A 21,687-nucleotide genomic window follows, 5' to 3' on the forward strand; every position below is an offset into this window, starting at 1 on the left:
CTTGAACCCAGGAGGTGGAGGTTGCAGTGAGCTGAGATCGCGCCATTGCACTCCAGCCTGGGCAATAAGAGCGAAACTCTGTCTCAAAAAAAAAAAAAAATTCTTTTTTTTACCGTAGAGTGTTAGGTTCTTATTTTCTGTTTCCCTCTCAGGTTACAAGTACACAAACAAGAGGCCGGGCGCGGTGGCTCACGTCTGTAATCCCAGCATTTTGGGAGGCGGAGGTGAGCGGATCACCTGAGGTCTGGAGTTTGAGACCAACCTGGGCAACATGGAGAAACCCAGTCTCTACCAAAAGTACAAAAAGTAGCCGGTCGTGGTGGCGCATGCCTGTAATCCCAGTTACTCGGGAGGCTGAGGCAGGAGAATTGCTTGAACCTGGAAGGCGAAGGTTGCAGTGAGCTGAGATCTTCCCACTGCACTCCAGCCTGGGCGACAGAGCGAAACTCTGTCTGAAAAGAAAAAAAAAACAACAAACAGAAAACAAATCCTTTCAAAAGAGTATGGTGAAAGAAACTATAAACAACTAAAATACTGTGTCTTAAATGTCAAACAAAAAACAGCTGATAATGTTGATTTGGCGAGGGGAGGTCACCTTTGGGAATGCGGGGAAGGAACCGGAAATTTAGGCATTTATTCCCAGCCCCAGAAAAAGCTAGGCTAAAAAAAAACGGGAGTCGTAGGTTTGAGATTCTTTTTCCAGTACGTTTGGAAGACTCGGAGGAAGACCATTCCCCCGGAAAAAAAGAGGATGTACTGGGAAGGCCACAGCCCACAGCTCTTCCCATGCACGAACCGCACACCCGAGACGGGATTCCGCCTTATGACCCTCCCGTGTCCCAGCACAAACAATCCGGAGAGAGGCGGGGCTGCGGGCGCGGAGCTGCCCAGAGAGGGCTCCGAGGCCGGGGCCGCAGTCGCCGCGCAGGGACGGGACAGGACGCCCGAGGTACTGGCTACGGCCCAACCCACCCTGCGGCCGAAGGGACAGAGGGCCGAGCTCCGCCAGGGAACTCGGGTCCCAGACCCTGGAGTCGCTGCAGGGAGGCCAGGGTGCTTCCACAGCCGGTTCCGGCCGGTTCCCACAAGCCCCTCCCCCAGTCTCCAGGCGCCCGGCCCCGCACACGCACCATTTCCTGGCTTCCAGGGTGTCCCAGGGTCCTGCCTACGGCTCTCTCCGGCCTGTGCAGGTCCCAGCGCGCCAGACGCTGCGGTGGAGCCACCGGGGCCACTGGAGAAGCGGAGACCGGAACCCAAACGCAGTGGACACGAAACAGGAAGACCCCGCGGAGTTGTTGAACGTTGCCCCCCGTCCCCCTTGCAGAGTTCCTGATTGGATGGTTTGCAGGTCCCCGCCCTAGTGCCCCTGATTGGGTGATGATTCAAGTCCTGCCCCCTTGGTACTGAGTGACAGGAGAAGCAATGCGGTATGTGGCTGAGTAAAGACAGATTGACAGGGTCTTGGCCACTGCCCTTCGCGGGCTGGGCTTCCTCCCTCTGTAACCTTCTGTGCCGGGGAGGTTATTTGCATTTAAGCAGAAAGTGTTTCAGGCTCTGCAGAGGTGACACTGGCGTGTTTCTGCACTCAGGGTGCCCTTCCTGCCTTTTCCTCCCGGACACAGAGTCACAAGTGTGCATAGGGAATGACAGACTCGGCGTCCAGTGGAGCCATCCCCTGGCCTCGGAGTAGGAGGCGCGCCCAGGCCAGGCCAGACCACAGTGTAACAGGAGGGAGGAGGGCTTGCTTCTTTCAGGCAAGAAAATTAAAACGGACAAAGAAATAAAAGTATTAAATGTATAGGAAAAACTGGAGTTTTTGTGACAGCGATCATCTATAAAGAAACCAAGAGAAGTAAGCAAACATTTGAACTAGCTCAGACAAGCAGCCTGCTTCACCCGCAGTTCACAAGGAAAACCCACAATCATAACGTTAAAAATATTCCCAAGCGCCGGGCGCGGTGGCTCACGCCTGTAATCCCAGCACTTTGGAAGGCCAAGGTGAGAAAATTGCTTAAGGTCAGGAGTTCAAGACCAGCCTAACCAACATGGTGAAACCCCATCTGTACTAAAAATACAAAAATTAGCCAGGCGTGGTGGCAGGTGCCTGTAATCCCAGCAACTCGGGAAGCTGAGGTACGAGAATCGCTTGAACCCGGGAGGGGGAGGTTGCAGTGAGCCGAGATAGCGCCATTGCACTCCAGCCTGGGCGACAGAGCGAGATTAAAAAATGAAATATGAAATGAAATGAAATAATGAAATGAAGAAATGAAATATAAAATAAAATAATCCCAAGCTTGGGACCCAGACTCTAACTGCTGAAATGGAACCCCAGTGTGGATCAGAACCTGGTGATGAGACAGGGACACTTAAGAATTCAACTTTGGGAGCTCAAGGTGCCCTCCAGTCCTCTCCTCACAGTGTGGAAACACTCTTTCCTTCAAAACCTTCATTTGTACCAGCAGGAAACTCTCACCCGAAGTCAATGTAAAGTCGTGACCTAAATAAACTGTCATGTTCCCAAACCTTTTCTCCAGGGGACAATGCAAACAAGTTTTTCACTGAGCCTGACCTTCACAGATTTTCTTCATGTATACAAATTACAGCCTGACCTCAGCGACCCCATGAATGCTAAAACCAAAACACTGTCCAGGAAATGGCCCCAGGCGCCAAAGGTACAACCTCAGAAAAGACAGAACCCTCCACCCCCAACCCAACCACATCTGCACATGGATCTCCTGCTTTTCACAGCTCTGCAGCTTCTCAGAATCCACATTCCTGGCCAGGCACGGTGGCTCACACCAGCACTTTGAGAGGCCCAGGTGGGCGGATCACCTGAGGTCAGGAGTTCAAGACCAGACTGGCCAAATGGTGAAACCTCGTCTATAGTAAAAATACAAAAATTAGGCGGGTGTGGTGGCGCATGCCTGTAATCCCAGCCACTCGGGAGGCTGAGGCAGGAGAACCGCTTGAACCCGGGAGGCAGAGGTTGCAGTAAACCCAGACTGCGCCACTGCACTCCAGCCTGGGTGCCAAAACAGTGAGACTCTGTCTCAAAAAAATAATAAAAGTAAAAAATAAAATTAAAATTAAAAAAAGAATCTGCACTCTTGAGCAGCTGGAGGCCACCTGCAAGGGAGGGCAGGCTGCCCAAGAAGCACCCTTTCCCTCTCTTTGCAGGCTCCAGACTGGTCTCAGGCTCTCCTGCCCACTCAGTTTATTCACTTGCTTCTCACCAACACTGATCCACTTAGGTAAGAAAAAAGACCTTCAATCCCCTTTGCTGTTTGTTTGTTTGTTTTTAAGAAACTAGCAGAGTTCCTGCTTTCCTTCTGTGGTTATGTATAAGCTGGAAGACAAAAAATTCTAAAATACTTTATATGGATTTTAAAACTGGCAAGTAATGATTCCTTTGAGAAAACAAAGATATCAGCTATGCTATTATGATTTATACATTGGTTTCCATCCATGGTTCCTGACTCATAACTCCCATAGTCCTTATTACAGTAAACAGAAACTCTCTCTCTCTGACCTTCTCCTGCCCCCATTCACCTGTCCACTGCAGAACTCTAATGTGATCGTGGGTCATAAGACTTTCACTCCAAAGAGTGCCCTGTCCTGTATGGTGGGGAAAGGAATTCTACACAGAAGCCAAAAATTATCTGGACAGGGGTTGGATGCAGTGGTTCACGCCTGTAATCCCAGCACTTTGGGAGGCTGCGGAGGGAGGATTGCTCGAGCCCAGGAATTCAAGACCAGCCTGGGAAAGATGTCGAGACCCCATCTCTATGAAAAATAAATAAAAAGGCCGGACGCGGTGGCTCATGCCTATAATCCCAGCACTTCAGGAGGCTGAGGTGGGCGGATCATGAGGTCAAGAGATCAAGACCCTCCTGGCCAACGTGGTGAAACCCCCGTCTCTACTAAAAATACAAAAATTAGCTGGGCGTGGTGGCGCGTGCCTGTAGTCCCAGCTACTTGTAGTCCCAGCTACTTGGGAGGCTGAGCCAGGAGAATCACTTGAACCCAGGAGGCGGAGGTTGCAGTGAGCCGAGATCACTACTGCACTGCAGCCTGGCAGACAGAGTGAGACTCCGTCTCAGAAAAAAATATTTTTCTTTTTATTTATTATTGTTATTATTTTGAGACGGAGTCTTGCTCTGTCGCCAGGCTGGAGTGCAGTGGCAAGATCTCAAGTTGCTCACTGCAACTTCCGACTCCTAGGGTTCAAGTGATTCTCCTGCCTCAGCCTCCTGAGTAGCTGGGATTGCAAGTGTGTGCCACTACGCCTGGCTAATTTTTGTATTTTTAGTAGAGATGGGGTTTCACCATATTGGCCAGAGTGGTCCTGAGCTCCTGACATCAAGAGATCCACCCGCCTCGGCCTCCCAAAGTGATGGGATTACAGGCGAGAGCCACTGTGCCCAGCCTAATAATTTTTTGTTTCCTTTCTTTAAAACTGTTTTAGGTGTGGCGTCACATGGCGTGGCAGCACATGGTGTGGTGGTATATGCCTGTAATCCCAGCTACTCAGGAGGCTGAGGCAGGAGAATCACTTGAACCCACCAGGCAGAGGTTGCAGTGAGCCGAGATCTTGCCACTGCACTCCAGCCTGGGTGACAGAGCAAGACCCTGTCGAAAGAAAGAAAGAAAGGGAGGGAGGGAGGGGGAGAGAGAGAGAAAGAAAAAGAAAGAAAGAAAGAGAGGAGAGGAGAGAAAAGAAAGAGAGAGGGAGGGCCGGGTGCAGTGCGGTGGCTCACGCCTGTAATCCCAGCACTTTGGGAGGCGGGGGCGGGTGGATTGCCTGAGCTCGGGAGTTCGAGACCAGCCTGGCCAACATGGCGAAATCCCGTCTCTACTAAAAATACAAAAAATTAGCTGGGCGTGGTGGCGGGCGCCTGTACTCCCAGCTACTCCAGAGGCTGAGGCACGAGAATCACTTGAACCTGGGAGGTGGAGGTTGCAGTGAGTCAAGATCGTGCCACTGCACTCCAGCCTGGGTGACAGAGTGAGACTCCATCTCAAAAAAAAAAAAAGAGAGAGAGAGAGAGAAAGAAAGGAAAGAAAGAAAGAAGGGAGGGAAGGAAAGAGAGAGAAAGAGAAAGAAAAAGGAAGGAAGAAAGAAAGAAAGGAAGGAAGGAAGGAAGGAAGGATTATACCAGTGCTGGGGAGGACATAAGAGAAACTGGATTCTACTCCTACTCCTACTCCTACTTTGGTGGTGGAAATGTAAAATGGTACAGAGAGCGCGGTGAGACGCAGAGTGCGGCCGGCTTGCCGAGTCCCAAGCAGGCAGGTGAGCTGGAGGGCGGGGATGTCCCGGGACAGGCCGCGGCACCTGCCCCGCAGACACCGGGGCCCTCGCTGTGCCGGGCACAGACGAAGCCCCAGCCGAGACGCAGCGCCTCCGGGTGGCTGCGGGAGCGGCGGGCGGGAAGCGGGGCGGTCGCGATGGGCGTCAGGGTGCAGAGGGCCCTGGAGGCGGTCTAGGGACACAGGCTCGGCCGCCTTGCTTTAGACCAGGAAGCCGCGCAGATCCGGGACCTGGGGGACCTCTCTGTCCCAGTGGGGCGAGACCTACCTAGCCCTGACGATAGCGGAGAATAGCCTTAACCGGCCTGGAAGGTGAACGAGTCCCCTGACTACGAGTGGAACGATTAGCGGCCATGCGGCTGTTCGCCTTCGTTCTACCAGACCTTCATATGGAAGAGAGAAACGGTAAAATGGCCTGGCACATGTGGTCCTGGGAAATCCCCAACACCCTTTGGGAAGATTTACTGACCGTCTATAGAAGGCCTGTGTAGGCCAGGCACGGTGGTGGCTCACGCCTGTAATCACAGCACTTTGGGAGGCCAAGGCGGGTGGATCACCTGAAGTCGGGAGTTCAAGACCAGCCTGACCAACATGGTGAAACCTGGTCTCTACTAAAAATACAAAAATTAGTCGGGCGTGGTGGCGGATGCCTGTAATCCCAGCTTCTCGGGAGGCTGAGGCAGGAGAATCACTTGCAGTGAGCCGAGCTCGCACCCATTGCTCTCTAGCCTGGGCAACAAGAGTGAAACTCCAGCTCAAAAAAAAAAAGAAGAAGAAGGCCTGTGTCTATAATAGGAAAAAGCTGCTCAACTTCTCCCTCAACCTAAAATTTTTTTTATTTATTTAATTTTATTTTTTTGAGACGGAGTCTTTCTCTGTTGCCCAGGCTGGAGTGCAGTAGCGCAATCTTAGCTCACTGCAACCTCCGCCTCCCGGGTTCAAGTGATTCTCCTGCCTCAGCCTCCCAAGTAGCTGGTACTACAGGCCACACCACCACGCCCGGCTAATTTTTATATTTTTAGTAGACAGGATTTCTCTATATTGGTCAGGCTACTCTCAACCCCCTGACCTCGTGATCCGCCCGCCTCAGCCTCCCAAAGTGCTGGGATTACAGGCGTGAGCAACCGCTCCCGGGTTTGTTTGTTTTGTTTGTTTGTTTGTTTTGAGACAGAGTCTCACTCTGTCGCTCAGGCTGGAGTGCAATGGCAGGATGTCAGCTCTCTGCAACCTCCACGTCGCGGGTTCAAGCGATTCTCCTGCCTCAGCCTCCCAGGCAGCTGGGATTACAGGCGCCCACCACCACGCCCCACTAATTTTTTTGTATTTTTGTAGAAATTGGGTTTCACCACGTTTGCCAGGCTGGTCTCAAACTCCTGCTGGCCTCAGCCTCCCAAACTGCTGGGATTACAGGCGCAAGCCAAGGCGCCTGGCCTTTCCTGGGAATTTTAAAACAAAATATGCAAAATATATTCATTTACGAACTCTACATTTGTCATTGCACTCCAGCCTGGGCAACAAGAACGAAACTCCGTCTCAAAAATAAATAAATAAATAAATAAAAATAAAAAATAAAATTCCTATGAAATATTGTCTTCTGAAGATTTGAGCATTTTTGCCCACTGGGTTGATGGAGACAGAAAGGGTTCTAGGCCAGAATGTTCATATTTGGAAGACTTTCAAATTATAACTGTTGTCACATGTTTGCAGTTTATTCAAGACTGCTGTTACATAGTGGAAAAATTAACTCCTTACTTCAAATGTCTAGTCTACCTAGATGTTTGGAAGTGTCCCACGTATATTAAATGTAGAGGTAGTGAAATATCACTGTAAATATCTTTTTGTTAAAATTTATAGGAAACACTGCCTTTTGGAAATTGAATTGTTTAACTACCTTTGTGAGCAGTGTAGTACTGTGTATAGTTGTTCGATAGTTTAGAGGAGGTGGGAGGGAAGAAATTGCAAAAGGTAATAGGCCAGTGTGTTCATAATTGGACATTTTCAGACACTATTTTTCTGTATGTTTTGTGCATTTTGTTTTGCTCTGTATATAGCATATACAATGGGCAAATGCATCCTAATTTTGCAACATCTAATTGCTGGATGTTAAAGAGGTTGCCAGTGTGTGATAAAGTACTTAGTAAATTTAGCATATTTTGTATACTTTGTGTTGAAATTCATAGGAAACTTGTCTTCTGTGAATGACTTTTGGATAGGAGTTTGTTCAACCATCTCTAAGCATTACACATGCGTGTACTTGTCCACTGGATTGAAAGCAGAGAGAAGGAAGTGAGGAGGGAATGGTTCAAGGCCAAAATGGTCATATTTAGGAGATACCTCAGATTATAACCACGGTTACATATGTGGAATTTTATTTAACAGTGCGTGTACATGGTGGACAAGTTAGATGAAATATCTAGTATTTCTAGATATTTGGAAGTGCTTCATGTATTTAAAAGTAGTAGTAGCATAACACTGTTTTTTGTTTTTGTTTGAGACGGAGTCTCACTCTGTCACCCAGGCTGGAGTGCAGTGGCACGATATCGGCTCATTGCAACCTCCGCCTCCTGGGTTCAAGCAATTCTCCTGCCTCAGCCTCCTGAGTAGCTGGGATTACAGGGGTGCACCACCATGCCCAGCTACCTTTTGTGTTTTTAGTAGAGACAGGGTTTCACCATGTTGGCTAGGCTGGTCTTGAACTCCTGACCTCAGGTGATCCACCCACCTAGGCCTCCCAAAGTGCTTGGATTACAGGCATGAGCCACTGCGCCCGGCAAATAATACTTTTTGTAAATAACTTTTAAAAACTGATGGGGCTGGGGCCAGGCACGGTGGCTCACGCCTGTAATCCCAGCACTTTGGGAGTCCAAGGCAGGTGGATCACGAGGTCAGGAGATCGAGACCATCCTGGCTAACATGGTGAAACCCTGTCTCTACTAAAAATACAAAAAATTAGCCAGGCGTGGTGGCGGGTGCCTGTAGTCCCAGCTACTTGGGAGGCTGAGGCAGGAGAATGGCGTGAACCCAGGAGATGGAGCTTGCAGTGAGCTGAGACTGCGCCACTGCACTCCAGCCTGGGTGACAGAGCGAGACTGTGTCTCAAAAAAAAAAAAAAAAAAAAAAAAAACAACTGATGGGGCACAGTGGCTCACGCCTGTAATCCCAACACTTTGGGTGGCTGATGCTGGTGAATCATTTGAGGTCAGGAGTTCCAGAACAGCCTGGCCAACATGGCGAAACCCTGTCTCTACTAAAAACACAAAAAGTAGCTAGGCTTGGTGGTGAGTGCCTGTAATCCCTCAGCTACTCAGGAGGCTGAGGCACGAGAACCGCTTGAACCCAGGAGGCAGAGACTGCAGTGAGCTGAGATCGTGGCACTGCACTCCAACCTAGGTGACAGAGTGAGACTCTGTCTCAAAAAATAAAAAAAGAAAAGAAAAAAGAAAAAAAAACTGGTGGGAAATACTCTTTGGAAGTAGAATTGTTGAACCACCTCTGTGAACAGTGTACTCTCTGTACTTGTTCATTGGGTTGACGGAGGTGGGTGAGATGAAATTTCCTGATTAGGACATTGTACTACAGCTATGCAACATGTTACCATTGAGAGAAAATGGCTGTATAATTTCCTACATGTGAATATGCAATGACCTCAAAATAAATTTTTGTTAAAAAGTACACCACTGGCCAGGTGCGGTGGCTCACGCCTGTAATCCCAGCACTTTGGGAGGCCGAGGTGGGTGGATCAGGAGGTCAGGAGATGGAGACCATCCTGGCTAACATGGTGAAACCCCGTCTCTACTAAAAATACAAAAAATTTGCCGGGTGTGGTGGCGGGAGCCTGTAGTCCCAGCTACTCGGGAGGCTGAGGCAGGAGACTGGCGTGAACCCAGGAGGTGGAGCTTGCAGTGAGCGGAGATCGCACCACTGCACTCCAGCCTGGGCAAGAGAGCGAGACTCCATCTCCAAAAAAAAAAAAAGTATACCACTGGATTCTGCAAACCTCCCGAGCACACGTCGGTAGCCGGCTCCCTGGCTGTCTGAATTACCAAGCTGTCTCCCCAGCTGTATTTCCAAAATGTCACTTTCTAACAAGCTGATGCTGGACAAGCTGGACGTGAAAGGGAAGCCGGTCGTTATGAGAGTCGACTTCAATTTTCCTATGAAGAACAACCAGATAACAAACAACTGGAGGATTAAGGCTGCTGTCCCAAGCATCAAATTCTGCTTGGACAATGGATCCAAGTCAGTAGTCCTTATAAGCCACCTAGACTGGCCTGATGGTGTCCCTATGCCTGACAAGTACTCCTCAGAGCCAGTTGCTGTAGAACTCAAATCTCTGCTGGGCAAGGATGTTCTGTTCTTGAAGGACTGTGTAGGCCCAGAAGTGGAGAAAGCCTGTACCAACCCAGCTGCTGGGTCTGTCATCCTGCGGGAGAACCTCTGCTTTCATGTGGAGGAAGAGGGAAGGGAAAAGATGCTTCTGGGAACAAGGCTAACGCTGATCCAGCCAAATTAGAAGCTTTCCAAGCTTCACTTCCCAAGCTAGGGGATGTCTATGTCAATGATGCTTTTGGCACTGCTCACAGAGCCCACAGCTCCATGGCAGAAGTCAATCTGCCACAGAAGGCTGGTGGTTTTTTGATGAAGAAGGAGCTGAACTACTTTGCCGAGGCCTTGGAGAGCCCAGAGCGACCCTTCCTGGCCATCCTGGGCAGAACTAAAGTTGCAGACAAGATCCAGCTGATCAAGAATATGCTGGGCAAAGTCAATGAGATGATTATTGGTAGTGGAATGGCTTGTACCTTCCTTAAGGTGCTCAGCAACATGGAGATTGGCACTTCTCTGTTTGATGAAGAGGGAGCCAAGATTGTCAAAGACCTAATGTCCAAAGCTGAGAAGAATGGTGTGAAGATTATCTTGCCTGTTGACTTTGTCACTGCTGGCAAGTTTGATGAGAATACCAAGACTGGCCAAGCCACTGTGGCTTCTGGCATACCTGCTGGCTGGCTGGGCTTGGACTGTGGCCCTGAAAGCAGCAAGAAGTATGCTGAGGCTGTCACTCAGGCTAAGCAGATTGTGTGGAATGGTCCTGTGGGGTTTTTTGGGGTTTTTTGTTTGTTTGTTTGTTTGTTTGTTTTTTGAGATGGAGTCTCACTCTGTCACCCAGGCTGGAGTGCAATGGCGCGGTCTTGGCTCACTGCAACCTCCACCTCCCTGATTCAAGTGATTCTCCTGCCTCAGCCTCCCCAGTAGCTGGGACTACTGGTGCGTGCCACCACGCCCGGCTAATTTTTGTATTTTTAGTAGAGACTGGGGTTTCACCATGTTGACCAGGCTGGTCTCGAACTACTGACCTCATGATCTGCCCACCTTGGCCTCCCAAAGTGCTGGGATTACAGGCGTGAGCCACCGCGCCCGGCCTTCTGTAGGGGTTTTTGAATGGGAAGCTTTTGCCCGGGGAACCAAAGCCCTCATGGATGAGGTGGTGAAAGCCACTTCTAGGGGCTGCATCATCATCGTAGGTGGTGGAGACACTGCCACTTGCTGTGCAAAATGGAACATGGAGGATAAAGTCAGCCAGGTGAGCACTGGGGGTGGTGCCGGTTTAGAGCTCCTAGAAGGTAAAGTCCATCCTGGGGTTGATACTCTTGGCAATATTTAGTACTTTCCTGTCTTTTAGTTCCTGTGCACAGCCCCTAAGTCAACTTAGCATTTTCTGCATCTCCACTTGGCATTAGCTAAAACTTTCCATGTCAAGATTCAGCTAGTAGCCAAGAGATGCAGTGCCAGGAACCCTTAAATGGTTACACAGAATCTCAGCTCATCTCTACTGTAAAAATTAAAAAAGTGAGGTGAGAGGATCGCTTGATCCTGGGAGGTTGAGGCTGCAATGAGCCATAATCTTGCCACTGCACTACCTGGGAGTGACACCCTGTCTCGAAAAAACAACAACAACAACAACAAACTGGCACTCCACATTCAAAGGGAAGAGAATTAAACTCCATTTAAAGGGACTAAATGTTTCTGTCTCCCACCTCCAATAAATTAATATAATAAATCCCTACTCTCCAGTGTGCTGGTATTTGCAGATGGGGCCTCTGGGAGATAATTGGTGAGGTCATGAGGGTGGGGCACGCATGATGGAATGAGTTACCTTATAAGAAGAGACACCAGGGCCGGGCGTGGTGGCTCACGCCTGTAATCCCAGCACTTTGGGAGGCCGAGGTGGGCGGATCATGAGGTCAGGAGATCGAGACCATTGTGGCTAACACTGTGAAACCCCATCTCTACTAAAACTACAAAAAATTAGCCAGGCATGGTGGCGGGCACCTGTGGTCCCAGCTACTTGGGAGGCTGAGGCAGGAGAATGGCGTGAACCCAGGAGGCGGAGCTTGCAGTAAGCCGAGATCGCGCCACTGCACTCCAGCCTGGGCCACAGAGTAAGACTCTGTCTCAAAAAAAAAAAAAAGAAGAGACACCAGGCTGGGCGTGGTGGCTCACACCTGTAATCCCAGCACTTTGGGAAGCTGAGGCAGGAGGATCCTTTGAGCCCAAGAGTTTGAGGTTGCAGTGAGCTATGATTGTGCCACAGCACTCCAGCCTGCGTGACAAAGCGAGACCCTGTCTCAATAATAATAATAATAGGCTGAGTGTGGTGGTTCACACCTGTAATCCCAGCACTTTGGGAGGCCTAGGTGGGCGGATCACCTGAGAACAGGAGTTCGAGACAGTCTGGCCAAAATGGTGAAACCCCATCTCTACTAAAGATACAAAAATTAGCCGGGCATGGTGGTGGGCACCTGTAATCCCAGCTACTTCGGAGGCTGAGACAGGAGAATCACTTGACCTCAGGAGGCAGAGGTTGCAGTGAGCCAAGATCGCACCACTGCACTTCATCCTGGACGACAGAGTGAGACTCTGTCTCAAATAATACTACTACTAATAAATAATAATAATAATGAAAAGACACCAGAGACCTCTCTTTCTCTCTGTCTTTCTCTCTGTCACCCCTATGCCCTCTTCCCAGCTTGAGGACACAACCAGAAAGTAGCCATCTTTGAGCCAGGAAGAAAGCCCTCACCAAGAACAGAATCTACTGTCATTTCGACCTTGGACTTCATGGTGTCAAGAATCGTATTTTGTTATTGTATTTTGTTATTTTGTAATCGTATTGTATTTTGTTATAGTGGCTCAAGTAGAGTAAAAGACAGAAATGGCAAGAAAGTTAAACCCATCCCACTAGAGGTTTGTCATGGAGGGGACAGAGCGTTGGGTTTAGGCCTGAGCTTTGGAGTTGGAAAGAATTGAGTTCATACCTAGGCTGGGGACCTTGAACAAGTCCCTTGAGTTCTCTAAACCTCAATAGCCCCTTCTGTAAAACGAAGATAATAAAGTTGTTGTGAGTGCACCTTGAAACTGCAAGACACATGTCTTAGCACCAGGTAGGCACTCAATAAATAGAGGTAGTGCTATTCTTTTTATTAATGTCTTTCTAGTTGGTCATGCTAATGATATAGTGGGACAGGCAGAACTGGGTCTTCAAGACTTCAGGTGCCAGGCTGAGGAGCTTGGACTTGCACTTGAGAGCACTAGGGAGCCATGGGAGGTGTGTGAGCAGGGAAGAGAGAGAAAAATGTCCCTTTGGTGCCGAGGTGAATGACTAGGAATTGAAGTTTGGGAGACCAAGGAGGACACTTTGACAGGTACCCAGGTGAGTGTCTAGACCTGGGTGGTGGCAATCGGGATGATGGGAGTGAGAAGAAATAAGTAGGTCAGGCTTGGTGGCTCATGCCTGTAATCCCAGCACTTTGGGAGGCCAAGGTGGATGGATAACCTGCGGTCAGGAATTCAAGACCAGCCTGGCCAACATGGTGAAACCCTGTCTCTACTAAAAATACAAAAATTACCCAGGTGGGGCCAGGCGCAGTGGCTCACGCCTGTAATCCCAGCACTTTGGGAGGCTGAGGCGGGTAGATCACGAGGTCAGGAGTTCAAGACCGGGCTGACCGACATGGTGAAACTCTTGTCTCTACTAAAAATACAAAAATTAGCCAGGCATGGTGGTGCGTGTCTGTAATCCCAGCTACTCGGGAGGCTGAGGCAGGAGAATTGTTTCAACCCAGGAAGTGGAGGTTGCAGTGAGCCGAGATCATGCTACTGCACTCCAGCCTGGGCAACAAGAGTGAAACTCTGTCTCAGAAAAAGAAAAAAAAATTATCCAGGCATGGTGGCAGGTACCTGTAATCACAGCTGCCCGGGAGGCTGAGGCAGGAGAATCACATGAACCCGGGAGGTGAAGGTTGCAGTGAGCCGAGATCGCGCTACTGCACTCCAGCCTGGGTGACAGAGTGAGGCTCCGTCTCAAAATAATAATAATAATAAATAAATAAATACATAAATAAGTAGTTAAGTAGTTCAAGATGAGTATTGGGTATAGGGCTTGAATGGTAGCTCCACGACCCAGGTCGGAAGTAGCAGTTAAGAGGGGTTGGGGTCGGGGTATCAATGTCAGTTTTCACTTTGCCTAGAATGTTTTTTCTTGTTGTGTCTTCCTGAAATATTCTTACTGGTCCTTGGAGACACTGCCCAAAGATCCCTCCTCTGAGAATCTCCCTGGAACATGTGTGGTCCTGCAAAGCTGCTGCTCATGATGTTATCCTACAAACATCCAAATCCCGGCATATGAGTTTCTCTAGGGCAGTCTCTGGCTGGTTCCATTGTAGGATCTGTCCACGCCCTGCATATGCCTGGTACCAAAAAAGGAAACTGGGTCTGCAGGACGTTGCTGCAGTTCAGGCGTTGGCCGCGTGGGGGCAGAAGTGCACAGGTCAAAGCGTCTGGAAAAAGCCCTCAGGCTGCAGGACCAGGAGAGCATCACCAAAGACGTCCCTGGTTGAGAACTACGACTTTTTATTCGTTTTAAAGGGGCGCATAGGCACTAGGATCGTTTTGTCCACCTAATCCACCCACCCAGCGACACACGCCCCGCAGCCCATAGCTGGAGGATATTTACGCAAAACCTAAATCAGATCAGTCTTTCCTCTGCTCAGAACATTTTTTTTTTTTTTGAGGGACGGAGTCTTGCTCTGTCGCCCAGACTGGAGTGCAATGGTGCAATCTCGGCTTACTACAACCTCCACCTCCCAGGTTCATGTAACTCTCCTGCCTCAGCCTCCCGAATAGCTGGGATTACAGATGTGCGCCACCACGCCCAGCTAGTTTTTGTATTTTTAATAGAGACAGGGTTTCACCACGTTGGTCGGGCTGGTCTCGAACTCCTGACCTCAAGTGATCCACCCGCCTCGGCCTCCCAAAGTGCCGGGATTACAGGCATGAGCCACCGCGCCCAGCCTGCTCAGAACCATTTGTGGCTCCCACTTAACCCAGTGGGAGTGCTGAAATAAACATTTTACATGGCATTTACAAATGCGATATTTTATTCTTTAATCCTTTAAAATCTTTCCATCAATAAAACTCTTCAGAAGTCCTTACCAGTTGTTACAAATCTAAAATATAAATATACAAATAAGTGGTAATGTATGTTCTCTCAAACATTCTGACACTACTTCTACACTCAACCAAATTGTGATATACTTTTCCATTTAAAATTACCAGTCTTAGCCGGACGTGGTGGCTCACGCCTGTAATCCCAGTACTTTGGGAGGCCAAGGCGGGTGGATCAACTGAGGTCAGGAGTTCAAGACCAGCCTGGCCAACATGATGAAACCCCGTCTCTACTAAAAATACAAAAAAGTTAGCCGGGTGTGGTGGCCAGTGCCTGTAATCTCAGTTACTTGGGAGGGTGAGGCAGGAGAATTGCTTGAGCCTGGGAGGCAGAGGTTGCGGTGAGCCGAGATCAAGCCATTGCACTCCAGCCTGGGCAACAAAGCAAAACTCTGTCTTTTTTTTTTTTTTTTTAAAGGAACCTCACTCTGTTGCCAGGCTGGAGTGCAGTGGCGTGATCTCAGCTCTCTGCAACCTCCACCTCCTGGGTTCAAGCGATTCTCCTGCCTCAGCCTCCTGAATAGCTGGGACTACAGGTGTGTGCCACCACGCCTAGCTACTTTTTTGTATTCTTAGTAGAGATGGGGTTTCACCATGTTGGCCAGGATGGTCTCGATCTCTTGACCTTGTGATCCACCTGCCTCAGACTCCCAAAGTGCTGGGATTACAGGCGTGAGCCACCGTGCCCAGTGAAACTCTGTCTTTAAAAAAAAAAAAAATACCAGTCCTGGTGAGGCGCAGTGTCTCCCGCCTATAATCCCAGCACTCTGGGAGGCCAAAGCGTGTGGATCACTTGAGGTCAGGAGTTCAAGACCAGCCTGGCCAATGTGGTGAAACCCCATCTCTACTAAAAACACGAAAATTAGCCGGGTGTTGTGGTGCATGCCTGTAATCCCAACTATTTGAGAGGCTGAGGCAGGAGAGTCACTTGAACCCAGAAGGTGGAGGTTGCAGTGAGCCGAGATCATGTCAATGCACTCCAGCCTGGGCGATAGAGCAAGACTCCCTCTCAAAAAAAAAAAAAAGCCCGGGCGCGGTGGCTCATGCCTGTAATCCTGGCACCTTGGGAGGCTGAGGTAGGCAGATTGCCTGAGCTCAGGAGTTCAAGAGCAGCTTGGGCAACATGGTGAAACCCTGTCTCTATTAAAAATACAAAAATTAACCAGGCGTGGTGGCGGGCGCCTGTAATCATGGCTGCCCAGGAGGCTGGGGCAGGAGAATCACCTGAACTTGGGAGGTGGAGGTTGCAGTGAGCTGAGATTCTGCCACTGCACTCCAGCCTAGGCAACAGAGTGAGATTCTGTCAAAAAAAAAAAAAAAAAAAAAAAAAAAGCCGGGCACGGTGGCTCACGCCTGTAATCCCAGCACTTTGGGAGGCAGAGGCGGGCGGATCACGAGGTCATGAGATCGAGACCATCCTGGCTAACACAGTGAAACCCTGTCTCTACTAAAAATACAAAAAATTGACTATAAATCATGCTGCTATAAAGACACATGCACACGTATGTTTATTGCGGCACTATTCACAATAGCAAAGACTTGGAACCAACCCAAATGTCCAACAATGATAGACTGGATTAAGAAAATGTGGCACATATACACCATGGAATACTATGCAGCCATAAAAAATGATGAGTTCATGTCCTTTGTACGGACATGGATGAAATTGGAAATCATCATTCTCAGTAAACTATCGCAAGAACAAAAAACCAAACACTGCATATTCTCACTCATAAGTGGGAATTGAATAACGAGAACACATGGATGCAGGAAGGGGAACATCACACTCTGGGGACTGTTGTGGAGTAGGGGGAGGGGGGAGAGATAGCATTAGGAGATATACTTAATGCTAAATGACGAGTTAATGGGTGCAGCACACCAGCATGGCACATGTATACATATATAACTACCCTGCACATTGTGCACATGTACCCTAAAACTTAAAGCATAATAATAATAAAATAAATAAATAAATAAATAAATAAAAATAGAAAAGAACTATGTACCATTAAAAAAAAAAATACAAAAAATTAGCCGGGCGTGGTCATGGGCGCCTAAAGTCCCAGCTACTCAGGAGGCTGAGGCAGGAGAATGGCGTGAACCCGGGAGGCAGAGCTGGCAGTGAGCCGAGATTGCACCACTGCACTCCAGCCTGGGCGACAGAGCGAGACTCCGTCTCAAAAAAAAAAAAAAAAAAAAGTATTGAACTCTTGTTGATGATGTGAGCAATGGAGAATTAGGAGGGAAGTGTACAGCCTTGTGTAATTTATATTAACATGCGTAAAAATCGAGATGGATGAAGCGATACCTACAAAGAGATTAAAACAAGCTGGGCACGGTGGCTCACGCCTGTAATCCCAGCACTTTGAGAGGCCGAGGAGGGCGGATCACCTGAGGTCGGGAGTTCGAGACCAGCCTGACCACCATGGAGAAAACCTCTCTCTACTAAAAATATAAAATTAGCTGGGTGTAGTGGCGCATGCCCGTAATCCCAGCTACTCAGGAGGCTGAAGCAGGAGAATCCCTTGAACCTGGGAGGCAGAGGTTGCGGTGAACCGAGATCATGCCATTGCACTCCAGCCTGGGCAACAAGAGTGAAGCTCCATCTCAAAAAAAGAAAAAAAAACACACACAAATATATTCAAATATTAATTGCGTTATCTAGGGGTATGTGGGTGTTTAAGAGAAACTAAATCCTGTTATCCATAATAGCTACACCATTTTACATTCCCACTAACAATGAAAAGCATTCCAAATTCTATGGATCCTCACCAGCACTTGTTATTTTCTGTGATTTTGACGAACGTGAAGAATTATCTCTTTGTGCTTTTGATCTTCATTTCTCTTATGACTTGTAATGTTGAACATCTATTCCTATGGAGGCTTTTTTTTTTTTTTTTTTTGCATTTTTTAGAGACAGGGTCTCACTCTCTCACGCTGGAGTGCAGTAGTGCAATCATAGCTTACTGCAGCCTTGAACTCCTGGACTCAAGAGACCCTCCTGCGTTGATCCCAAAATGCTGGGATTATAGGCATGAGCTACTGTGCCGGCCAATATCAAGACACTTTTCCAAGTGATGAGACCAGCCATTTAGTCTATCCTTAAAGAACTGAGTCATGGAAATTTAATCATGTCAATAGTCTTTTTTACATTATTAACCAAACAAAAATGAGTTCCTTTTAAAGATTTTTTTTAAGATTAGGAAATAGCTGGGCTTGGTGGCTCAAGCATGTAATCCCAGCACTTTGGGAGGCTGATTGCTTAAATCCAGGAATTTGAAACTAGCCCAGCCAACATGCTGAAATCCTGTCTTCACAAAAAAATACAAAAAATTATCGAGGTGAGGTGGCACATACCTGTAATCTCAGCTACTGGGGAGGCTGAGGTGGGAGGATCACCTGAGCCTGGGGAGGTTGAGGCTGCAGTGAGCCCTGATCCTACCACTGCACTCCAGCCTGGGCAACAAAGTGAGATCCTGCCTCCCAAAAAAAGTTGGAGCGGGGAGGCTGGGCGCGGTGGCTAACGCCTGTAATCCCAGCACTTTGGGAGGCCGAGGCGGGTGGATCATGAGGTCAGGAGATCGAGACCATCCTGGCTAACATGGTGAAACCACATCTCTACTAAAAATACAAAAAAAATTAGCCGGGGGTGGTGGCGGGCTCCTATAGTCCCAGCTACTCAGGAGGCTGAGGCAGGAGAATGGTGTGAACCCGGGAGGCGGAGCTTGCAGTGAGCCGAGATCGCGCCACTGCACTCCAGCCTGGGCGACCAAGCAAGACTCCGTCTCAAAAAAAAAAAAAAATTGGAGCGGGGAGGAGGAGCCACATCAGGATGGTACGGTGGATGCCTAATGATTTTACAATAAAACTCTCACAAAATTGTTCTTGTTCAACAAAAGGAATGTGCAGGAGCACTGTCGTGGTGGTATAGGACTCTCTGGTGGAGCTTTCCTGGATATTTTTCTGCCAAAGCTTTGGCTGACTTTCTCAAAACACTCAAGCAGAGGTTTTTATTCTTTGACCTTCCAGAAGGTCACACTTAGTACTATGTTTTTTGTTTTGGCTTGATTTTTTTGAGACAGTCTCACTCTGTCACCCAGGCTGGAGTGCAGTGGCCCGATCTCGGCTCACTGCAACCTCTGCCTCCCAGGCTGGAGTGCAGTGGCCCGATCTTGGCTCACTGCAACCTCTGCCTCCCAGGTTCAAGCGATTGTACTGCCTCAGCTTCCCAAGTACCTGGGATTACAGGCGTGCAGTACCACGCCCGGCTAATTTTTGTATTTTTGGTAGAGATGGGGGTTCTCTATCTTGGCCAGGCTGGTCTCGAAATCCTGGCTTCAAGTGATCCACCCACCACGGCCTCCCGAGGGGCTAGGATTACAGGCGTGAGACACTGTGACCGGCTGGTACTATGTTTTGAACATAGGAATTGTGAGGCCTCTAGCTTTGTTCTTGTTTTTCAAGATTGTTTTGGATATTTGAGATTCTTGGAAGTTTCATATACATTTTCAGATTCTTTTTTCTATTTTTGCAAAAAAATGCCATTGAATTTGTTATGAATTGCATTGAATCTGTGCATCACTTTGAGTAGTGATTTACAATTGGATAATTTCACAATGTTAAGTAGTCTAATCTATGAACTGGGGATGTTGTGAGAATATAGAGAAAAACAAATCAACACAATTTCTCTGAGTGTTAGGCTTTTCCATACACACCCAGCAAGCAATTCTGCAGAGGATTCACCAGCTAGATATCCTCAAATTCTATTCAATTCCAATACTATCTATCTGGAGATAGCATCACATCCCAAAGATTAAGGACAATGTTCCACAAGACTGTCCCTCATCTTAGATGCCAGTCACAAGCCAGGGCCTCTAGAACTTCTGACTGACCAACTTAAACACTGGGGTTCCGAAAACCCCTTCCTTGAGTTTAATTAGTGTGATATTTAATATTGAGTGTCAACGTGATTGAAGGATGCAAAATATTGTCCCTGGGTGTGTCTGTGAGGGTGTTGACAAAGGAGATTAACATTTGAGTCAGTGGACTGGGAGAGGCAGACCCACCCTCAGTTTGGGTGGGCACCATCTAATCAGCTGCCAGCGTGGCTAGAATAAAGCAGGCAGAAGAAAATGCAAGGAGCTGACTTGTTGAGTCTTCCCGTCTTCATCTTCCTCCTGTGCTGGATGCTTCCTGCCCTCAAACATCAGACTTCCAATTCTTCAGCTTTGGGATTCTTGGACGTACACCAGTGATTTGCCAGGGTCTCTCGGGCCTTTGGCCACAGACCGAAGGCTACACTGTCGGCTTCCCTAACTTTTGAGGTTTTGGGATTTAGACTGATCCACCACTGGCTTCCTTGCTCCTCAACTTACAGACTACCGTGGGACTTTACCTTGTGATTCTGTGAGTCAATTCTAATAAACTCCCTTTCATATATACAGATATCCTACTAGTCTTTCCCTCTAGAGAACCCTGACTAGTACGATTTGCTAGAACAGCTCAGAAAACTCAGAGAAACATATTAGTTTAATTTACCCCCCCCCCTTTTTTTTTCTGAGACGGGGTCTTGCCTTGTTGCCCAGACTGGTCTTGAACTCCTGGGCTCAAGCGATCCTCCCACCTCAGCCTCTCAAATAGCTGGGACTACAGGCTCATGCCACTGTGCCCAATTTTGTTTACCCACTTATTACAAAGAATATTACAAAAGATACAGGTGAACAGCCAGATGGAAGAGATGTTTGACTCTAGGTGTGACACCTTTCAGGAACCTCCACATGTTCAGCTCCCCAGAAGCTCCCGAACCCAGGCCTTTCAAGTTGAATGGAGTCATCATTATGTAGTCATGACTGATTACATTATTGCCCATTGATTATCAACTTAACCTTCAGTCCATCTCCCGACTCTGGAGGTCCAAAGGAATGGAGCTGAAAGTTCCAATCCTATAATCACATGGTTAGTTCCTTTGCTACCTGCCCCCATCCTGAGGCTATCCAGCAGGCCCAAGCCATCAGTCAACTCATTAGCATACAAAATGTCACTTATCACTTTTAAGACTCAAAAAATTTTAGGGGTTATATGACAAGAAACGGGAAGAAGATTGCTATGGTATGAAGACAGTAGGGACACCTTTTATTAGCAGCCTGTGGACCCCAAGCATGGAAATAAAGAAAAATCCTGAGTTTAAAGGAAATTCTAGGCACCTAGTGAAGCCATGAGAAGCAAATAAGTAACTTGTTAAACAAGAAGGTAATAGACCTAAAACAATAGCTCAGGAAGTTAGAGGCCCAGATATGTTTGCTTTCCCCATATAAACTAAGGATAAGATCTTTTTTTTTTGAGAGGGAGTCTTGCTCTTTCACCCAGGCCAGAGTGCAGTGGCGCTATCTCTGCTCACTGCAAGCTCTGCCTCCTGGGTTCACGCCATTCTCCTGCCTCAGCCTCCCGAGTAGCTGGGACTACAGGCGCCCGCCACCGCGCCCGGCTAATTTTTTGTATTTTTAGTAGAGACGGGGTTTCACCGTGTTCGCCAGGATGGTCTCGATCTCCTGACCTCGTGATCCGCCCGCCTCAGCCTCCCAAAGTGCTGGGATTACAGGCGTGAGCCACCACGCCGGCAGGATAACATCTTAACATACATCCCGGAGTTGTCTTTCAGAGGCTTGGAACCCCACTGAGGACCCCCGCTGAACAGATCCATTCACTGGCACAGACTCCTAGATAAGGAAGAAGCGAAGACTAAACTCGACCTTTGTTCTGTTTCTTCCTTGGGGGATTAGAGAAAGTCACTCCCTGTAACCAGTTATTTTTCTACTGACCCCTGTCAGGCCTCTGAGCCCAAGCCTGCACGAATACATCCAGATGGCCTGAAGCAAG

At 48.3% G+C, this 21,687-nt stretch overlaps 2 protein-coding genes across 5 annotated transcripts in view; one reads left to right on the top strand and one right to left on the bottom strand.

The window, feature by feature from the left end:
* Positions 1 to 21,687, bottom strand: part of ZNF564 (zinc finger protein 564) — a 51,912-nt gene that overhangs the window by 24,395 nt on the left and 5,830 nt on the right. The window contains exons 1-2 of one of the 4 annotated variants that reach the window (XM_055103656.3): positions 1,131 to 4,000; positions 263 to 452 (exon numbers count right to left, since the gene is read on the bottom strand). The exons of 1 other annotated variant lie outside the window; for it this stretch is intronic. In XM_055103656.3, the coding sequence (XP_054959631.1) occupies positions 263 to 328 (66 nt within the window). In that variant the 5' untranslated portion in view covers positions 329 to 452; positions 1,131 to 4,000. Of the gene's footprint in view, positions 1 to 262; positions 4,001 to 21,687 lie in introns of those variants that run through there. 2 more of the 4 variants (XM_057300614.2, XM_057300615.2) reach the window with 2 other exon arrangements.
* Positions 7,716 to 11,343, top strand: LOC100976996 (phosphoglycerate kinase 1-like). The gene is given in 3 exon segments (XM_034945720.3): positions 7,716 to 9,764; positions 9,767 to 10,420; positions 10,737 to 11,343. Coding segments are annotated over 3 exon segments (1,269 nt in total). The 5' UTR covers positions 7,716 to 9,382; the 3' UTR covers positions 10,970 to 11,343.

The sequence above is a fragment of the Pan paniscus genome, chromosome 20 (genome assembly GCF_029289425.2).
Source record: "Pan paniscus chromosome 20, NHGRI_mPanPan1-v2.0_pri, whole genome shotgun sequence".
Classification (NCBI taxonomy): domain Eukaryota; kingdom Metazoa; phylum Chordata; class Mammalia; order Primates; family Hominidae; genus Pan; species Pan paniscus.